At 42.1% G+C, this 13850-nt stretch overlaps 1 protein-coding gene across 1 annotated transcript in view; it reads right to left on the bottom strand.

Annotated features, from left to right (window-relative positions):
- Nucleotides 1-13850, bottom strand: part of rfc1 (replication factor C (activator 1) 1) — a 121225-nt gene that overhangs the window by 70563 nt on the left and 36812 nt on the right. The window contains exons 8-11 of the mRNA XM_060916518.1: nt 9726-10064; nt 7696-7800; nt 4709-4888; nt 4457-4561 (exon numbers count right to left, since the gene is read on the bottom strand). Coding sequence (XP_060772501.1) covers nt 4457-4561; nt 4709-4888; nt 7696-7800; nt 9726-10064 — 729 coding nt within the window. The remainder of the gene's footprint in view (nt 1-4456; nt 4562-4708; nt 4889-7695; nt 7801-9725; nt 10065-13850) is intronic.

The raw sequence follows: 13850 nt of genomic DNA, 5'->3' as shown, positions 1-13850 counted from the left end.
CAAACAAACCTGTTAGGGGGAAAAACAAAAACCAAGTGTTGTCAGGCAAAACAAACCTCACCTGGTAGCACTTATGATGAATATGAAGGAAGATATCGTGAAAAAACGATTTTGACCTTTTTGGTGACCTTGACCTTGTGTGTGAACATATGGCCAATAAACATGGTTCTGATTCTGATTCTCTGCTGCTCTCAGCCAATCAGAACGCACCGTACTGCTCTCAGCCAATCAGAACGCACTGTACTGCTCTCAGCCAATCAGAATGCACTGTACTGCTTACTGTTCTCAGCCAATCAGAACACACCGTACTGCACGACTGTTACACTCTTAAGGCCAATTTATGCTGACAACCCAGTCCTCGCAGACGGCGCCGCAGATAGCGTCTGCGTAGCCCCCCCACCTTCGCAGACGCTCTGCGCGCACCTCCCAAAAATTGTGACCACCGCAGAAGCCTCGCAGACAGCGTCGCAGACAAGAGGGCTCTGATTGGTCCACTCTACATCCGCTGTACACGCACTTCCGCTTCCCTACTTTCCCGGTTTGTTTTGTTTTCACGACCGCCATTTTTAAAAACATGAGCGAAGATGGAGCAGCACGAAGAGCGGTTGATTGAGGAAGTACGTACATCTATACGACTCCAGTTCTAGTCATTATAAAAAAAAAAAGTTCTCGTCATTATAAGTAACCGGAGGATAAACACTCCACTAACCACACCCACCAACTACTCCTAGCGATTTCGCGACTTCGCGCCCCCTTGCGTTGTGCCGGTGAATAACATCGCGCACGCCTATTACTCCCCGCTCAACGATAAATTACAACTGTCTGCGAAAAGCTATCTGCGAAAGCCTTGTCGCAAGAGCATGCAGAGGCCTTTACAGCACAATGACATAGTGGCTACCGTCTCTATATGAGGCAGTAGCCACAAAAACCTTGACCTTGACCGGATGATCCTCAAAATTGTGGAGGTTCTGTTTGAGACCAATGCCCATCTATCCTAAAAGTTTCATGAAGATTGGTCCAGCCGTTTTCCCGTAATGTCGTTTAAAAAAAAAAAAAAATACCTCATCCCTTAGTGGACTCCATCCCGGGCGAGGTAATAAAAAGCGTACAATAAGCTAACTGCGCAAGTGTGAACACCCTTAAACTAATACTTTGTTGAGGCACCTTTTGATTTAATTACAGCATTCAGTCTTTTAGGGTTCACACCTGCCATCAATGAAAATGACTCTCATTAACCCCAAATAAAGTTCAGACATTTACTCAGTTGCCTCCTCCAGCAAAAGCCAGGGTTCACAGAGAGCTTACAAAGCATCAAAGGGACCTCATTGTTGAAAGGTATCAGTCAGGAGAAGGGCACAAAAACATTTCCACGGCATTAGATACACCATGGAGCACAGTGAAGACAGTCATCAAGAAGTGGAGAAAATATGGGACAACAGTGACATTACCGAGAACTGGACGTCCCTCCAACATTGATGAAAAGACAAGACGAAAACTGGTCAGGGAGGCTGCCGAGAGGCCTACAGCAACACTGAAGGAGCTCCAGGAATTTCTGAGAAGTACTGGTTGTGTACTACATGTGACCATTATCTCCTGTATTCTCCATATGTCTGGACTATGGGGTAGGGTCGCAAGATGGAAGCCTGTTCTTACAAAGAAAAACATCCAGGCCTGGCTAAATTTTGCGAAAAAATACATCAACTCTCCCAAAAGCGTGTGGGGAAAATGTGTTGTGGTCTGATGAAACCAAGGTTGAACTTTTTGGCCACAATTCCAAAATGTACATTTGGCGCAAAAACAACACTGCGCATCACCAAAAGAACCCCACACCCACGGTGAAGCATGGTGGTGGCAGCATCATGTTTTGGGGTTGTTTTTCTTCAGCTGGAACAGGGGCTTTAGTCAAGGTGGAGGGAATTATGAACAGTTCTAAATACCAGTCAATTTTGGCCCTAAACCTTCAGGCGTCTGCTAGAACGCTCAAGATGAAGAGGAATTTCATCTTTCAGCACGACAATGACCCCAAGCATACATCAAAATCAACAAAAGAATGGCTTCACCAAAAGAAAATTAAACTTTTGGAATGGCCCAGCCAGAGCCCAGACCTAAATCCAGTTGAAAATCTGTGGGGTGACCTGAAGAGGGCTGTGCACAAGAGATGCCCTCGCAATCTGACAGATCTGGAGCACTTCTGCAAGGAAGAGTGGGCAAATATTGCCAAGTCTAGACGTGGCAGGCTGATAGACTCCGACCCTAAAAGACTGAATGCTGTAATTAAATCAAAAGGTGCTTCAACAAAGTATTAGTTTAAGGGTGTGGACACTTGTGCAACCAGCTTATTGTATGTTTTTTATTCCCCCCCCCCAACAGATTTGTTTTTCACTTGAATTGTACAGGTTATAGGTCACATTAAAGGTGGGAAAAGTTTTGAAATTATTTATCGTGGTCTCATTTTTTTTTACATCATAAAAACCGATCATTTTAACGGGGTGTGTACACTTTTTATATCCACTAACATATGAAGGACAGGGCCGGTTCTGGAGGGGTAGCATTTGCACCCGGGACTGGTGTGGAGAGGGGCCCCAAAAAATAAGATAAAATAAAAAATAAAGAGTTCTCTCTGTTCCTGAATAAGTGCATTACTGAGTGTCTCTGAGCAAAGGAGAGCCTGAACGTTGCAACCTCCCTATTGGCTGTTTATTGGTTGTTTGTAAAAATGTATCAGTTGTTGCCCTTCCCACGGGAATCATCGCGAGCTCGAGAGACGAGACCTGACGAGTTAGTTTGTTGGTAGCAGAACAAAATGTCTGGACACAAATCGGGTTTTCAGAAAAGGAAAGAAAATAAGACTGTCTGCATTGGCTGTATTGTCAATCGAAAACCAAACTGCAAGACAAGTGGATTACAAAGACATCACCAGATTTGCGACAGCCAAGACACGACGCATACAGTTTTAAGGTAGGATGCGATGTTGCACCCGGGTCCAGATTAGGGCTAGCCTGGCTAACGCGACTTCTAAGCTCTCCGAGCTATTGGTCTGGCCAAGATATTAAGCCCAACCGTTTCCCAGAGCCCGTGGTTGACTCGCCTCCCTGAAATGCCTCAGTTTGCTACTGGTCGAAGCCAGAAAAGGCTGTGACGAAGCTTAAACCAATCACATCACTCTTTCCTCTGACGTATGCGACGCGACGGGGCTAACTGGTAGATTAAACTCTTACCGAAGCCGGTCGGGAGCAAGGCGAAAACGTCCTTCCTTTCAATAAATACCTCCAGGGCTGCTCTTTGCTCCGTTTTCAATGAGAACTTCCCGTTGAATGCTTTCAATACAGCATCTATGCATAATAGATGCGGAAGCGTGAATGAAGCGCTTCCGGCATAGATTCTGTAAAAAATCTATGGCTTCCGGTCGCAGTTCTACTACGTCAGTGCCTTGAACACGCCTCTACCCAGGGCCGTTGGAGATGCTCAAAGTTGATTGGTTCCCGATTTTTCAGGAGCTTGGAAGAGCTGTAGATTAGTCTGGTTAACACCAGACCATATCACAAGTGAAATATGGTCTGGAATCCGCCTATTGAATTTCTCATAGGGGAGGTGTGGTTTACGATTGTCAACGGCCGTTTATTGGACGTTGCGAATGTCTATCATTTGGCGTATACGTAGCCCATGGCCAATCATGGCAGTTGTACCCGGTGACGTAGTTAGAGCGACGAAGAAGATGAAGAGGCGAAGAAAGACCGTAACGCCAAACGCTGTTCTTTTTTTTTTAAAACAAACTTTCGCTCTAAACTATTCAGAACAGTGTCTAAAGCCTGATCGAAAGTTTGGTTCGTATCGCTCGCTGCCATGTTAAATGTGATCCGTAAACAGTCCCAAATAAACTACAAGCTTCCGTTTGTCGAGTAGTACGTGTCACTGTCTTTCCACCTCTCCCCACTCTCTGATTGGCTCCCTAACTCAGGCGAGCCTTTAGACCATAGTTTCCATGCTGTCTTTTCAGATCGGAACGATTGTGCAAAGCAGCATGGGATTTCCCAGGCTAGCTGTAGATAGCTTGCCTGGCCAGACTAAGCTCGCAACAGGCCCTCGTGTTGCGTCACGCTTAGGATGGGCGGGCCCAGGCTAGATTAGGGCAGAACCGGCCCTGATGAAGGAAATGTGAAAGATTCGAATTCATCTGAACTTTTCCAGCACTGTGATATCAGACTGGGTGCAAAACAGTGCATTGTCTCATTTTACTCAGCTCAAATCAAACAATTTGCACTGAGCACTGCTGAATAATTAACTGGCAGTCTCTTGTGGGTCAGTTCAAAAATGAAACTGACCAAATTCGTCCAGAAGGTTGAACAACTATACATAATTATTCATTAATTTGCTAATAAGTCGGTCCAAGTTATCATGTGCCAAGAAGTTTTGCAGGGATGCAGAATAAATTCTCATTGCGTGCATGTTGGCAAACCTCAGCTTCTGCAGCGATCTCGTATTTGGACTTTTTGCCTGGTTTGGTTCGGATCAATTCCAGTAACTCGTCCTCATTTATGATCTTGGTACCAAAACTCTGTGCCTGAGAAACAGATAAACAGAAAAGAGAATGAGTTGTTGGTTTTTTTTTTTCAAAATCTGTGACAGATAGTGACATCAAACCAGTCAGAGGAAGGAGAGATAAGAACAGCAGGAGCAGGAGGAGCTCAGGATGAGAAGAATAAAAGACCTTTTCAGTCTTGGAGGCGCCGCTGTCTCGGCCCAGCACCAGGTAGGTGGTTTTCCGGCTGACGTTTCCTGTGACTTTCCCACCGTAGCGCTCTATTAGTGACTTTGCATCTTCCCTCTCCATAGACTCCAAAACACCCGTTAACACAAACACACAACCCTCAAGGCAGTTCTCCTCTCCCTAACACACACGCACAAATACAAGACAACAAAAATATCAACATCCATCCATCTATAAAGTCAGTACAATACAAAAGAGAATAAGTAACAAGATTTATTTTTTTCGCGGGTGCGGTTTCCATCAAACCCTGCGCTCTGATTGGCTGGCGAGTGGGTCCGTATCCTATGATACAGACCCCAGTTACGGACCCCGGGCGACTCGCTCGTTCACAACAACAACATACATAGTAGAATTTTTTTGTCAACATTTTTTTTTTTTTTTTTAAATACAAGATTTATCTATAAGATAATCAAAAAGTCTTATAAATTTTTGCCAGCATTTCTCAGGAGAATAGCTTTAATTTTACAGCATGGACAGCGATAACGACAGTGTTCACAGCGAAAGCGAGTTTTACTACCCTGAGGAAGAAGAAATAAAAGAAAAAATTTCAGGAGAAAGCTAAAACCTGTAACTTGCTAACGCTGAGCAAAAACATGGCTGAATCCTGAATGACTCAATTTTGTATAAATAGGGGACTACATAGGCGACAAAATGTAACTTAGTTTTTTTCCTGCCATGGAAGTGCACTTGTATACCGAGGAGGAAGCAATTTGCATTACAGCCGTGAATGAGGATTCAACATGGCGGCTCGGCTCGGTTTTCCCTTTCGGGCGCTCTCGTTTTCTGGTAGAATTTGGTAAAGAAAAAAATAAATATATTATTTACCAGCTTAAGGTCGGTCCGTATGGTGAAATACCGTGACCTTGGCCTTGAATACTTTCAAGATACGGACCTCGCAGCTGGTAAATAGCACATACACTACCGTTCAAAAGTTTGGGGTCACCCAGACAATTTTGTGTTTTCCATGAAAAGTCACACTTTTATTTACCACCATAAGTTGTAAAATGAATAGAAAATATAGTCAAGACATTTTTCTGGCCATTTTGAGCATTTCATCGACCCCACAAATGTGATGCTCCAGAAACTCAATCTGCTCAAAGGAAGGTCAGTTTTATAGCTTCTCTAAAGAGCTAAACTGTTTTCAGCTGTGCTAACATGATTGTACAAGGGTTTTCTAATCATCCATTAGCCTTCTGAGGCAATGAGCAAACACATTGTACCATTAGAACACTGGAGTGAGAGTTGCTGGAAATGGGCCTCTATACACCTATGGAGATATTGCACCAAAAACCAGACATTTGCAGCTAGAATAGTCATTTACCACATTAGCAATGTAGAGAGTGGATTTCTGATTAGTTTAAAGTGATCTTCATTGAAAAGAACAGTGCTTTTCTTTCAAAAATAAGGACATTTCAAAGTGACCCCAAACTTTTGAACGGTAGTGTATATACTGTGATATTTAACAAGCTGGTGTCAGAGACGGAAACAACAGTTCTATGTCAGAGCAGCCTGTCTAGAATGGGTTCTTCAGACAGTATAAAGGATGTATCGCATGCAGATGGTAAGAAAGATCGCCGTCTTTGGGTTCTTTACGTATACATTAATTTGCTAACATGGTTTTGGGTCCACTTGTCCCCTTAAAAGTGAATCATCACTGCAAAGCTCTTTCAAATTCTATGATGATCCTATTACAAGATCAACTGCTCACGGACGTATCCCCCCCCACTCTCGCTTATAACAGAACGCAAGCAATCGAAGGAATAGGACACTTATTATGAATGTTGACTTCAACAAATAATTAACCCTGAAACAAGTAAGTAATTAAAGAGCAGTGTCCTCCCCAGGGATTTCAAATAGCATTCTGGTAAACTGGCATTTTGAAATCGCATTTTGCTTCTTGAAATAGCGTCAAAATCCACACTATATGTTTCGTAAATACATTCAGTTGGTAAACGGGAAGTCGATGTGTGACAGACCTGAAAACGGTATACACGGTATAGAACCCCCAACTGAAGCTCAATACCAAATATCAAGCAGTTGTGAGTTGTAGTTGCTGAGAAAAGTGTCGTGAAAATGTTGTAAATCCACGCAATATGTTTCGGAAATACATTCAGTTGGTAAACAGGAAGTCGATGTGCGACAGACCTGAAAGCGGTATACACAGTATAGAATCCCAAGCTGAAGCTCGGTACCAAGTACCAAATGGCTATGATTTGTGGTTGCTGAGAAAAGGGGTGTTTTGGACAGACGGAATACAGAGATATGGACGGACGGACAGAGGTAAACCAGTATTCCCCACCCCCTTCGGCGCGGGGGTATAATGAAACTTTTGTCTCATTATAGGAGTGGACTCTGCCCCCAACTACAGGGCATGAGGGCTCACTAAACAGTGTGATGAGAATGAAAACAAACAAATGTAATATCCTTCTTTCACCAGAATTCAATCTGATGGAACGCTTTTGGGAGATTTTGGAGTGATGTTAGTGCTCTTAAGCACTATGAAACTCCAAAACACCAGTTGAGGGAATATCTTTGGGAAGAATAGTGTTCACCAGTCCAGTGCAGTCCCAGAGAAATGTGTGCCAAAATGTACGGAGCTGTTTTGGCAGCTCGTGGTGACCCAACACCTTCCTAACAAACTTTATGTTGCTTTAATTTGTCTCCCTGCTTAGTTTGTATGCAGCATTGCATAATTCCATGAACAAGCAAGCTGGAAAACCTTGTGGACTGAAAGCATGCAGAGCCAATCACACCCATCAGCGAATAACAGAACTCAATCGCCGACTCCCTGGCTTTTGGACTTCCCGCAGCTAATAAGCCGACTTCTGGATTTCTTACATTTATTTTTAACCAGGAGTCTGATTTTAGCGAACGCTCTTAAAGTAAACTTTTCTTAATGTGTAAAAGTATGGGTTTGTTTTTATTACCTGCGGAATCTCTTTAGAGCCCAGAGCGCGAGGTCCTTCTCGGTTCAGGTAGTTTCGATACGCTGCAGAATTCACACGCTTCTTCTCAGAGTCCTCTGGACTGGTCTATCAAGAGAAATGAGACACAGATGGAAAAAAAATGTTTAAGAACGACAACCCCAAATCTAAAAGAGTTGGGATGCTGTTTAAAACGTAAATAAAAACAGAATGTGATGATTTACAAATCACCCTAGACTGTTTTCAATGAAATTTCAAGACGTCATATTAAATATTGAAACAGAAATTGTATTTTTTTGGAAAATATATAATCTCAGTTGGGCGGCACGGTGGTGTAGTGGTTAGCGCTGTCGCCTCACAGCAAGAAGGTCTGGGTTCGAGCCCCGTGGCCGGCGAGGGCCTTTCTGTGCCGAGTTTGCATGTTCTCCCCGTGTCCGCGTGGGTTTCCTCCGGGTGCTCCGGTTTCCCCCACAGTCCAAAGACATGCAGGTTAGGTTAACTGGTGACTCTAAATTGACCGTAGGTGTGAATGTGAGTGTGAATGGTTGTCTGTGTCTGTGTGTCAGCCCTGTGATGACCTAGCGACTTGTCCAGGGTGTACCCCGCCTTTCGCCCGTAGTCAGCTGGGATAGGCTCCAGCTTGCCTGCGACCCTGTAGAACAGGATAAAGCGGCTAGAGATAATGAGATGAGATAATCTCAGTTTGATTTTGATGTTAGCAACACGTTTCAAAAAAGTTGGGACAGGGGCATGTTTACCACCATGTTGCATCACCTCTACTTTTAACAACACTCTGTAACCGTTTGGGAACTGAGGAGACCAGCTGATGTAGTTTTGAAAGAGAAATGTTGTCCCATTCTTACCTGATATAAAATTTCAGCTGCTCAACAGTTCGGAGTCTCCTTTGTCATATTTTGCACTTCGTAACGCACCAAATATTTTAAATGGGAGACAGATCTGAACTGCAGGCAGGCCAGTTTAGCACCTGGACTCTTTTACTACAGAGCCCTGCACTTTTAATATGTGCAGAAAGCGGTTTGGCGTTGTCTTGCTGAAAGAAGGAAGGCCTTCCCTGAAAAAGATTTTGTCTGGATGGCAGCACGTTGCTCTGAGACGTGTATATATATCATTCAGCATTAATGATGCCTTCCCAGATGTACAAGTTACCCATGTTATGAGCAAGAATGCCCCCTCATACCATCACAGACGCTGGCTTTTGAACTGGGCACTGATAACAAGGCGGATGGCCCGTCTCCTCTTTAGCCTGAAGGACGTGCTGCCCATGATTTCTAAAAAGAATTTCTACTTTTGATTCATCAGACCTCGGGACAATTTTCCACTTCACCTCAGTCCATCGTAAAAGAGCTCGGGCCCAGAGTTCTTAATGCAGTGTTGCCTGAGGGCCTGATGATCACAGGCCTCCAATGTCAGTTTTCAGCCTTGTCTCTTGCACACAGAGATTTCCCCAGAGTCCCTGAATCTTTTAATGATATTATGTACCATAGATGATGTGATCCCCACATTCTTTGCAATTTTACATTGAGGAACATTATTCTTAAATTATTGCATTGTTTGCCCATGCAGTCTTTCACAGAGCAGTGAACCCCTCCCCATCTTTACTTCTGAGACACTCCGCCTCTGCTGCCAATTAACCAAATTAGTTGGGTTTTTTGTTTTTTTTCTGAACATTACAAAAAACTTTTTTGTTGTTGTTGTGCCTGTCCCAACTTTTTTGAAACATGTTGCTGGCACCAAATTTAAAAATAAATAAATAAAATTTCTGTTTCAACATCTGATATATTGGCTTTTATACTATTTTCAATTAAATATTGGGTTTCCACGATTTGCAGATCACCACATTCTGTTTTCATTTAATGTTTTACACAGCGTCTTGACTTTTTTTTTTTTAGACTTGGGGTTGCACTTATTGCTAAACATGAAGACATCTTATTAATGTAAGATTATAATAATAATCGACACTATGATAGATAGGATTTTAATGTAGGCCTTTACTTTCTCCGTTACGCTTTTACCTCTGGTTTTGTAGGAGAGGTCTTATTACTCCCGCCTCCACTCTTGGGTGTAGAAATATGTTTTGCGCTTCCTGCAGAAGTACTTGTTTTGGGTGTGGCCGCTGTCTCCGATGAACCTTGTGCTACTGGCTCTTTCTTCGGAGAGATAACGAGTTTGCTTTTCTTCTCCTTCTTCTCACTCTTCTGCCGCTCCTCCTCTTCGTCAGCTCTCTTCTTCATCAGAGCCAGTTTGGAACTGGCTTTTACAGGACTCTTCTTCGGTGAAGGCTCCTTCGGCTTAGTTCCTGCACTGCTTGTTCGAGGGCTGATCTTTGAGGGTGAACACGAGTCCGCACGAGCCTGACAAAAAGAAATGGTACAGACCACCTGACATGAAAACAATTACTGTATCTTGGAAAACCTGCTGCTCCAGAATGAACAAGCTACAGCCAACCAGACGATTTTAACTAGACCTTAAGATCAAAAAATCCACGCGTCAATATTATATGTCATTATAGCACAGTGCTGATGAATTCTCAAATTTAATTGCTTAAAAGGTGAGAAGCTACAATTTTTTTTCTTTGTCTTCACATCACAAAAGGAAAAAGGAGGCTGGTGAAGGAACGACTGTTTGTAGGTAGGTCTTATAACAGGAACTAACTTGTTCCATGGACATCATCAAATGCAACTATAAACAAAAAATATATATATTTCTGATCAAAGTATACATAATGGAAAAGTCTAGATTTTCTTTCTTTTGCTCTTTTTTTTTTAAGTCGGGATGAAAATTATTGCAATATCTTTAACAAGAGTGCTCTGAGAACATAATATCCCCCGCTGGCAACTAGGCCATAACTCCAGTAAAATGCAACTGAACTGAACGAAACTGCAATATTCGTATTACCGACATATAACGAATCCTGTCAAGTTTCATAAAATTCCTCCAAGAACTGTAATAGGAGTTGATTTCAGAAGGTGAGTACCCTTCAAGGGACGGACAGGTGGACGGACATCACCACGACATAATCCCCCTTCGGGCCTTTCAGCCAGCGGGGGATAAAAACATTGAAATTGCTCCAAAAATTATGAGGGAAGTTGATTTCAGAAAGCAAGCACACCTTGATGAAATTGCCAAAGTACGAGTTTGTTAATAATCAAGGGCATAACTCTGGTAAAATTTGCCCAAATTAAACGAAATTTCAATCTGCGTATAACAGTCATATAACAAAGCCTTCTGCCAAGTTTGGTGAAATTCCTCCACAAATTGTGAGAGGAGTTGATTTCAGAAGAACGTACACCCTCATGAAATTGTCCAAGTTATTTAATCAAGGGTCAAAACTCTGGTCAAATTTTCAAAAATGAAATTAAACCGCAATCTGTGTATTACCGTCATATAACAAGGCCTTTTGCCAAGCTTCAAGAAATTCGTGCAAAAGTTGTGAGAGGAGTTGATGTCTGAAGGCGAGCACGCCTTCATGAAATTGAGAAGGTACAAGTAGGGCTGTGCGATGTCCCCTTAATTGGCATCGACGATGTTTACAGTGCAAACATCGTGATGGACGATGATATCGTGGGCGGGGGGGGGATTTTAATACTACGTTATTAAATATATTATTATTATTATTATTATTATTATTAAAAGTATTAGATACTCATCCGAGGCTTTGGCACGTAAAGGAAAAAAAAGCGCTAGGTGATGTGGAATATTTGGCCTTGATAACGGATATGTGGTCCAGCTGCAACATGATGCCCTATATGTCAGCTACCGTACATTATGTGGACCGAGAGTGGGCAATGCAGTCCAAATGCCTGCAGACGAGTTTCATGCCAGAGACACATTCAGCGGACCATTTAGAAGACGCATTGCACGAGACACTTGCCGAATGGAAAATAGAGGAGAAAAAGATCGCCTGCAACAACGGGGCGAATATTGTCACAGCCATCAGGCAATTGAAATGGCCGTGGTTAAGTTGTTTTGGGCACAATTTGAACCTGGCCATAACCAACTCGCTTGCGCAACAGAGGGCCAGTACAGACCGAGCGTTTGGAGTTTGCCGAGCAGTCAACACTGCGTTTGCGCACAGCTGGCTTCGGAGAAATGAGCTGCGCAAAGCGCAGGTGGAAATGAACCTCCCCGAGCACTCACTGATCACGGCAAGATATTAATCTGCTCTAACATTGAAAGACTAGTATTCAAACTATGAGAAGAAACTACACTTAAGCTATTACTCATTGTTTATTTACACCATATCAATTGAAGATGCGTTTCGGCCTTTAGTGCGCACTTGAACGCGCTAATTTTTCCAATTTATTAGTGTTTGAATTATTGCGCCAGCTTTTAAAATCATGATTTAATATTGTTTTTTTTTTAACTGTCTTTACATTTATCAGAATCACCTTCATTCTTCCATTTGGTTTGACATTATGGCTTAGAGTGGACCATTTTGAGTCTGAAAGTAGGCCTGTTTACCAGATTAAAGTTATTTGACTTCTGCCGAAGTCCGCGCTTCACTGCCGTTTGATAAGGTGCAATATTTCCCGACTGTTAATAGTGGCTATTTGTTTGAACAACATGACAAATTTTACATTAAAAGTATAGTGTAGGCTAAAAAATGAAGTCGAAATGTATTATTAGTAGCATACTGTATTTGTGTAACCACATGTTATGTTCACTAGCACGTCCCTGCACCATAGCCTACGTGAACAAGCGGTAATAGGATATTACTTTATAATAATTTATATAATTATGTATTTATATATGTTATATAATATATTTATATATTAAACAAAACTAACTAACTAAACTAACAAAAAACTAACTTTTTAGGTTAAATAGGCCCAGATGATACCGTATATGCATGTTTATGACAGGAGGGGGCGTGGTATCACGATGGTGGCTCTCCATCGTGATGGATGACCACCATCGTCGATGGACGATGGCATCGTCTATCGGCACAGCCCTAGGTACAAGGCTGTTAATCAAGGGCCACAACTCTGGTAAAACGCGACAGAATTGAACAAAATAATATGCATACTACCGACATATAACAATGCTTTTTGCCAAGTTGTGTGAAATTCCTCCACAAATTGTGAGAAGAGTTGATTTCAGAAGAAGAAAAAAAAAAAATCAAGAAATTGTCAAATTATAATTTTGTTAATCAAGGGCTGTAACTCTGGTAAAATGTGACTCAATTTAACAAAATTACAATACGCGTACTATCGACATGTAACAAAGAATCCTGCCAAGTTTCGTGACATCCCTACAAAAATTTTGCGAGGAGTTGATCTCAGAAGGTGAGCACCCTTCACGGGACGGACGGATGGACATCGCCACGACATAATCCAACTTCGGGCCTTTCAGCCAGCGGGGGATAAAAACCAGCAAGTCACCACAATGAAAACTTGATGTAGGTAACAGAAATTAAAAAAAAAAAAAAAAAACACCTAGCATGCGTCAAGATTTTAGAATTGAATCTTCGTAAGCTGTATAGAAACTGGATCACTGCCTAGCGAATGCCACTGCTACTGGACAAGACTAAGTTTATGGTAATGTGTTCAAATTAAGCCAATGTCTTTAACTTCAAGTTCTTGGTGGAGTTGTACTGTATCATGTAGAGTAAAGAATGATATTTTCCCCTTGAAAAGTTTATTGCATTTAAAGGAAGGATATGGGTCTTTCAGGAAAGGCTACATATACTGTAAATTACCATCACTACACACACACACACACACAATCTGGTTTATTAAAGATTTCACCAGTATAGAGGTTTTAATCAAACAGTTAAATTGAAATTATAGCGTCTTTTTATGTGTCTTTTAATGATAGGCCCTGTGCCTTTGGGACGAGTTCAGAGTTATAAGTTACGAGGCGTGTATTTCTAATGACCTCTCATGGAATGTTCATTGTAATTATATTGTTAAGAAAGCCAACAAAAGATTATTTGTCATTAGATTGCTTAAGAGGAGTGGCCTTCCTCCTTTGGGTCTGGTTAAGGTCTATTGTGCAATCATTAGGTCCATTCTTGAATACGCGTCCTCGGTCTGGGCTGCCGTACCCAATTAGGCCAAACAAAATAATATAAGTGTTTCCTGGGTTTTCAAAATAGGGTAGGTAGGTAGGTAGGTAGGGAAAAAAAAATTTGTTTA

Source organism: Neoarius graeffei, chromosome 3 (assembly GCF_027579695.1).
Source record: "Neoarius graeffei isolate fNeoGra1 chromosome 3, fNeoGra1.pri, whole genome shotgun sequence".
NCBI lineage: Eukaryota > Metazoa > Chordata > Actinopteri > Siluriformes > Ariidae > Neoarius > Neoarius graeffei.
This window is presented reverse-complemented; position numbering and strand designations above follow the sequence as displayed.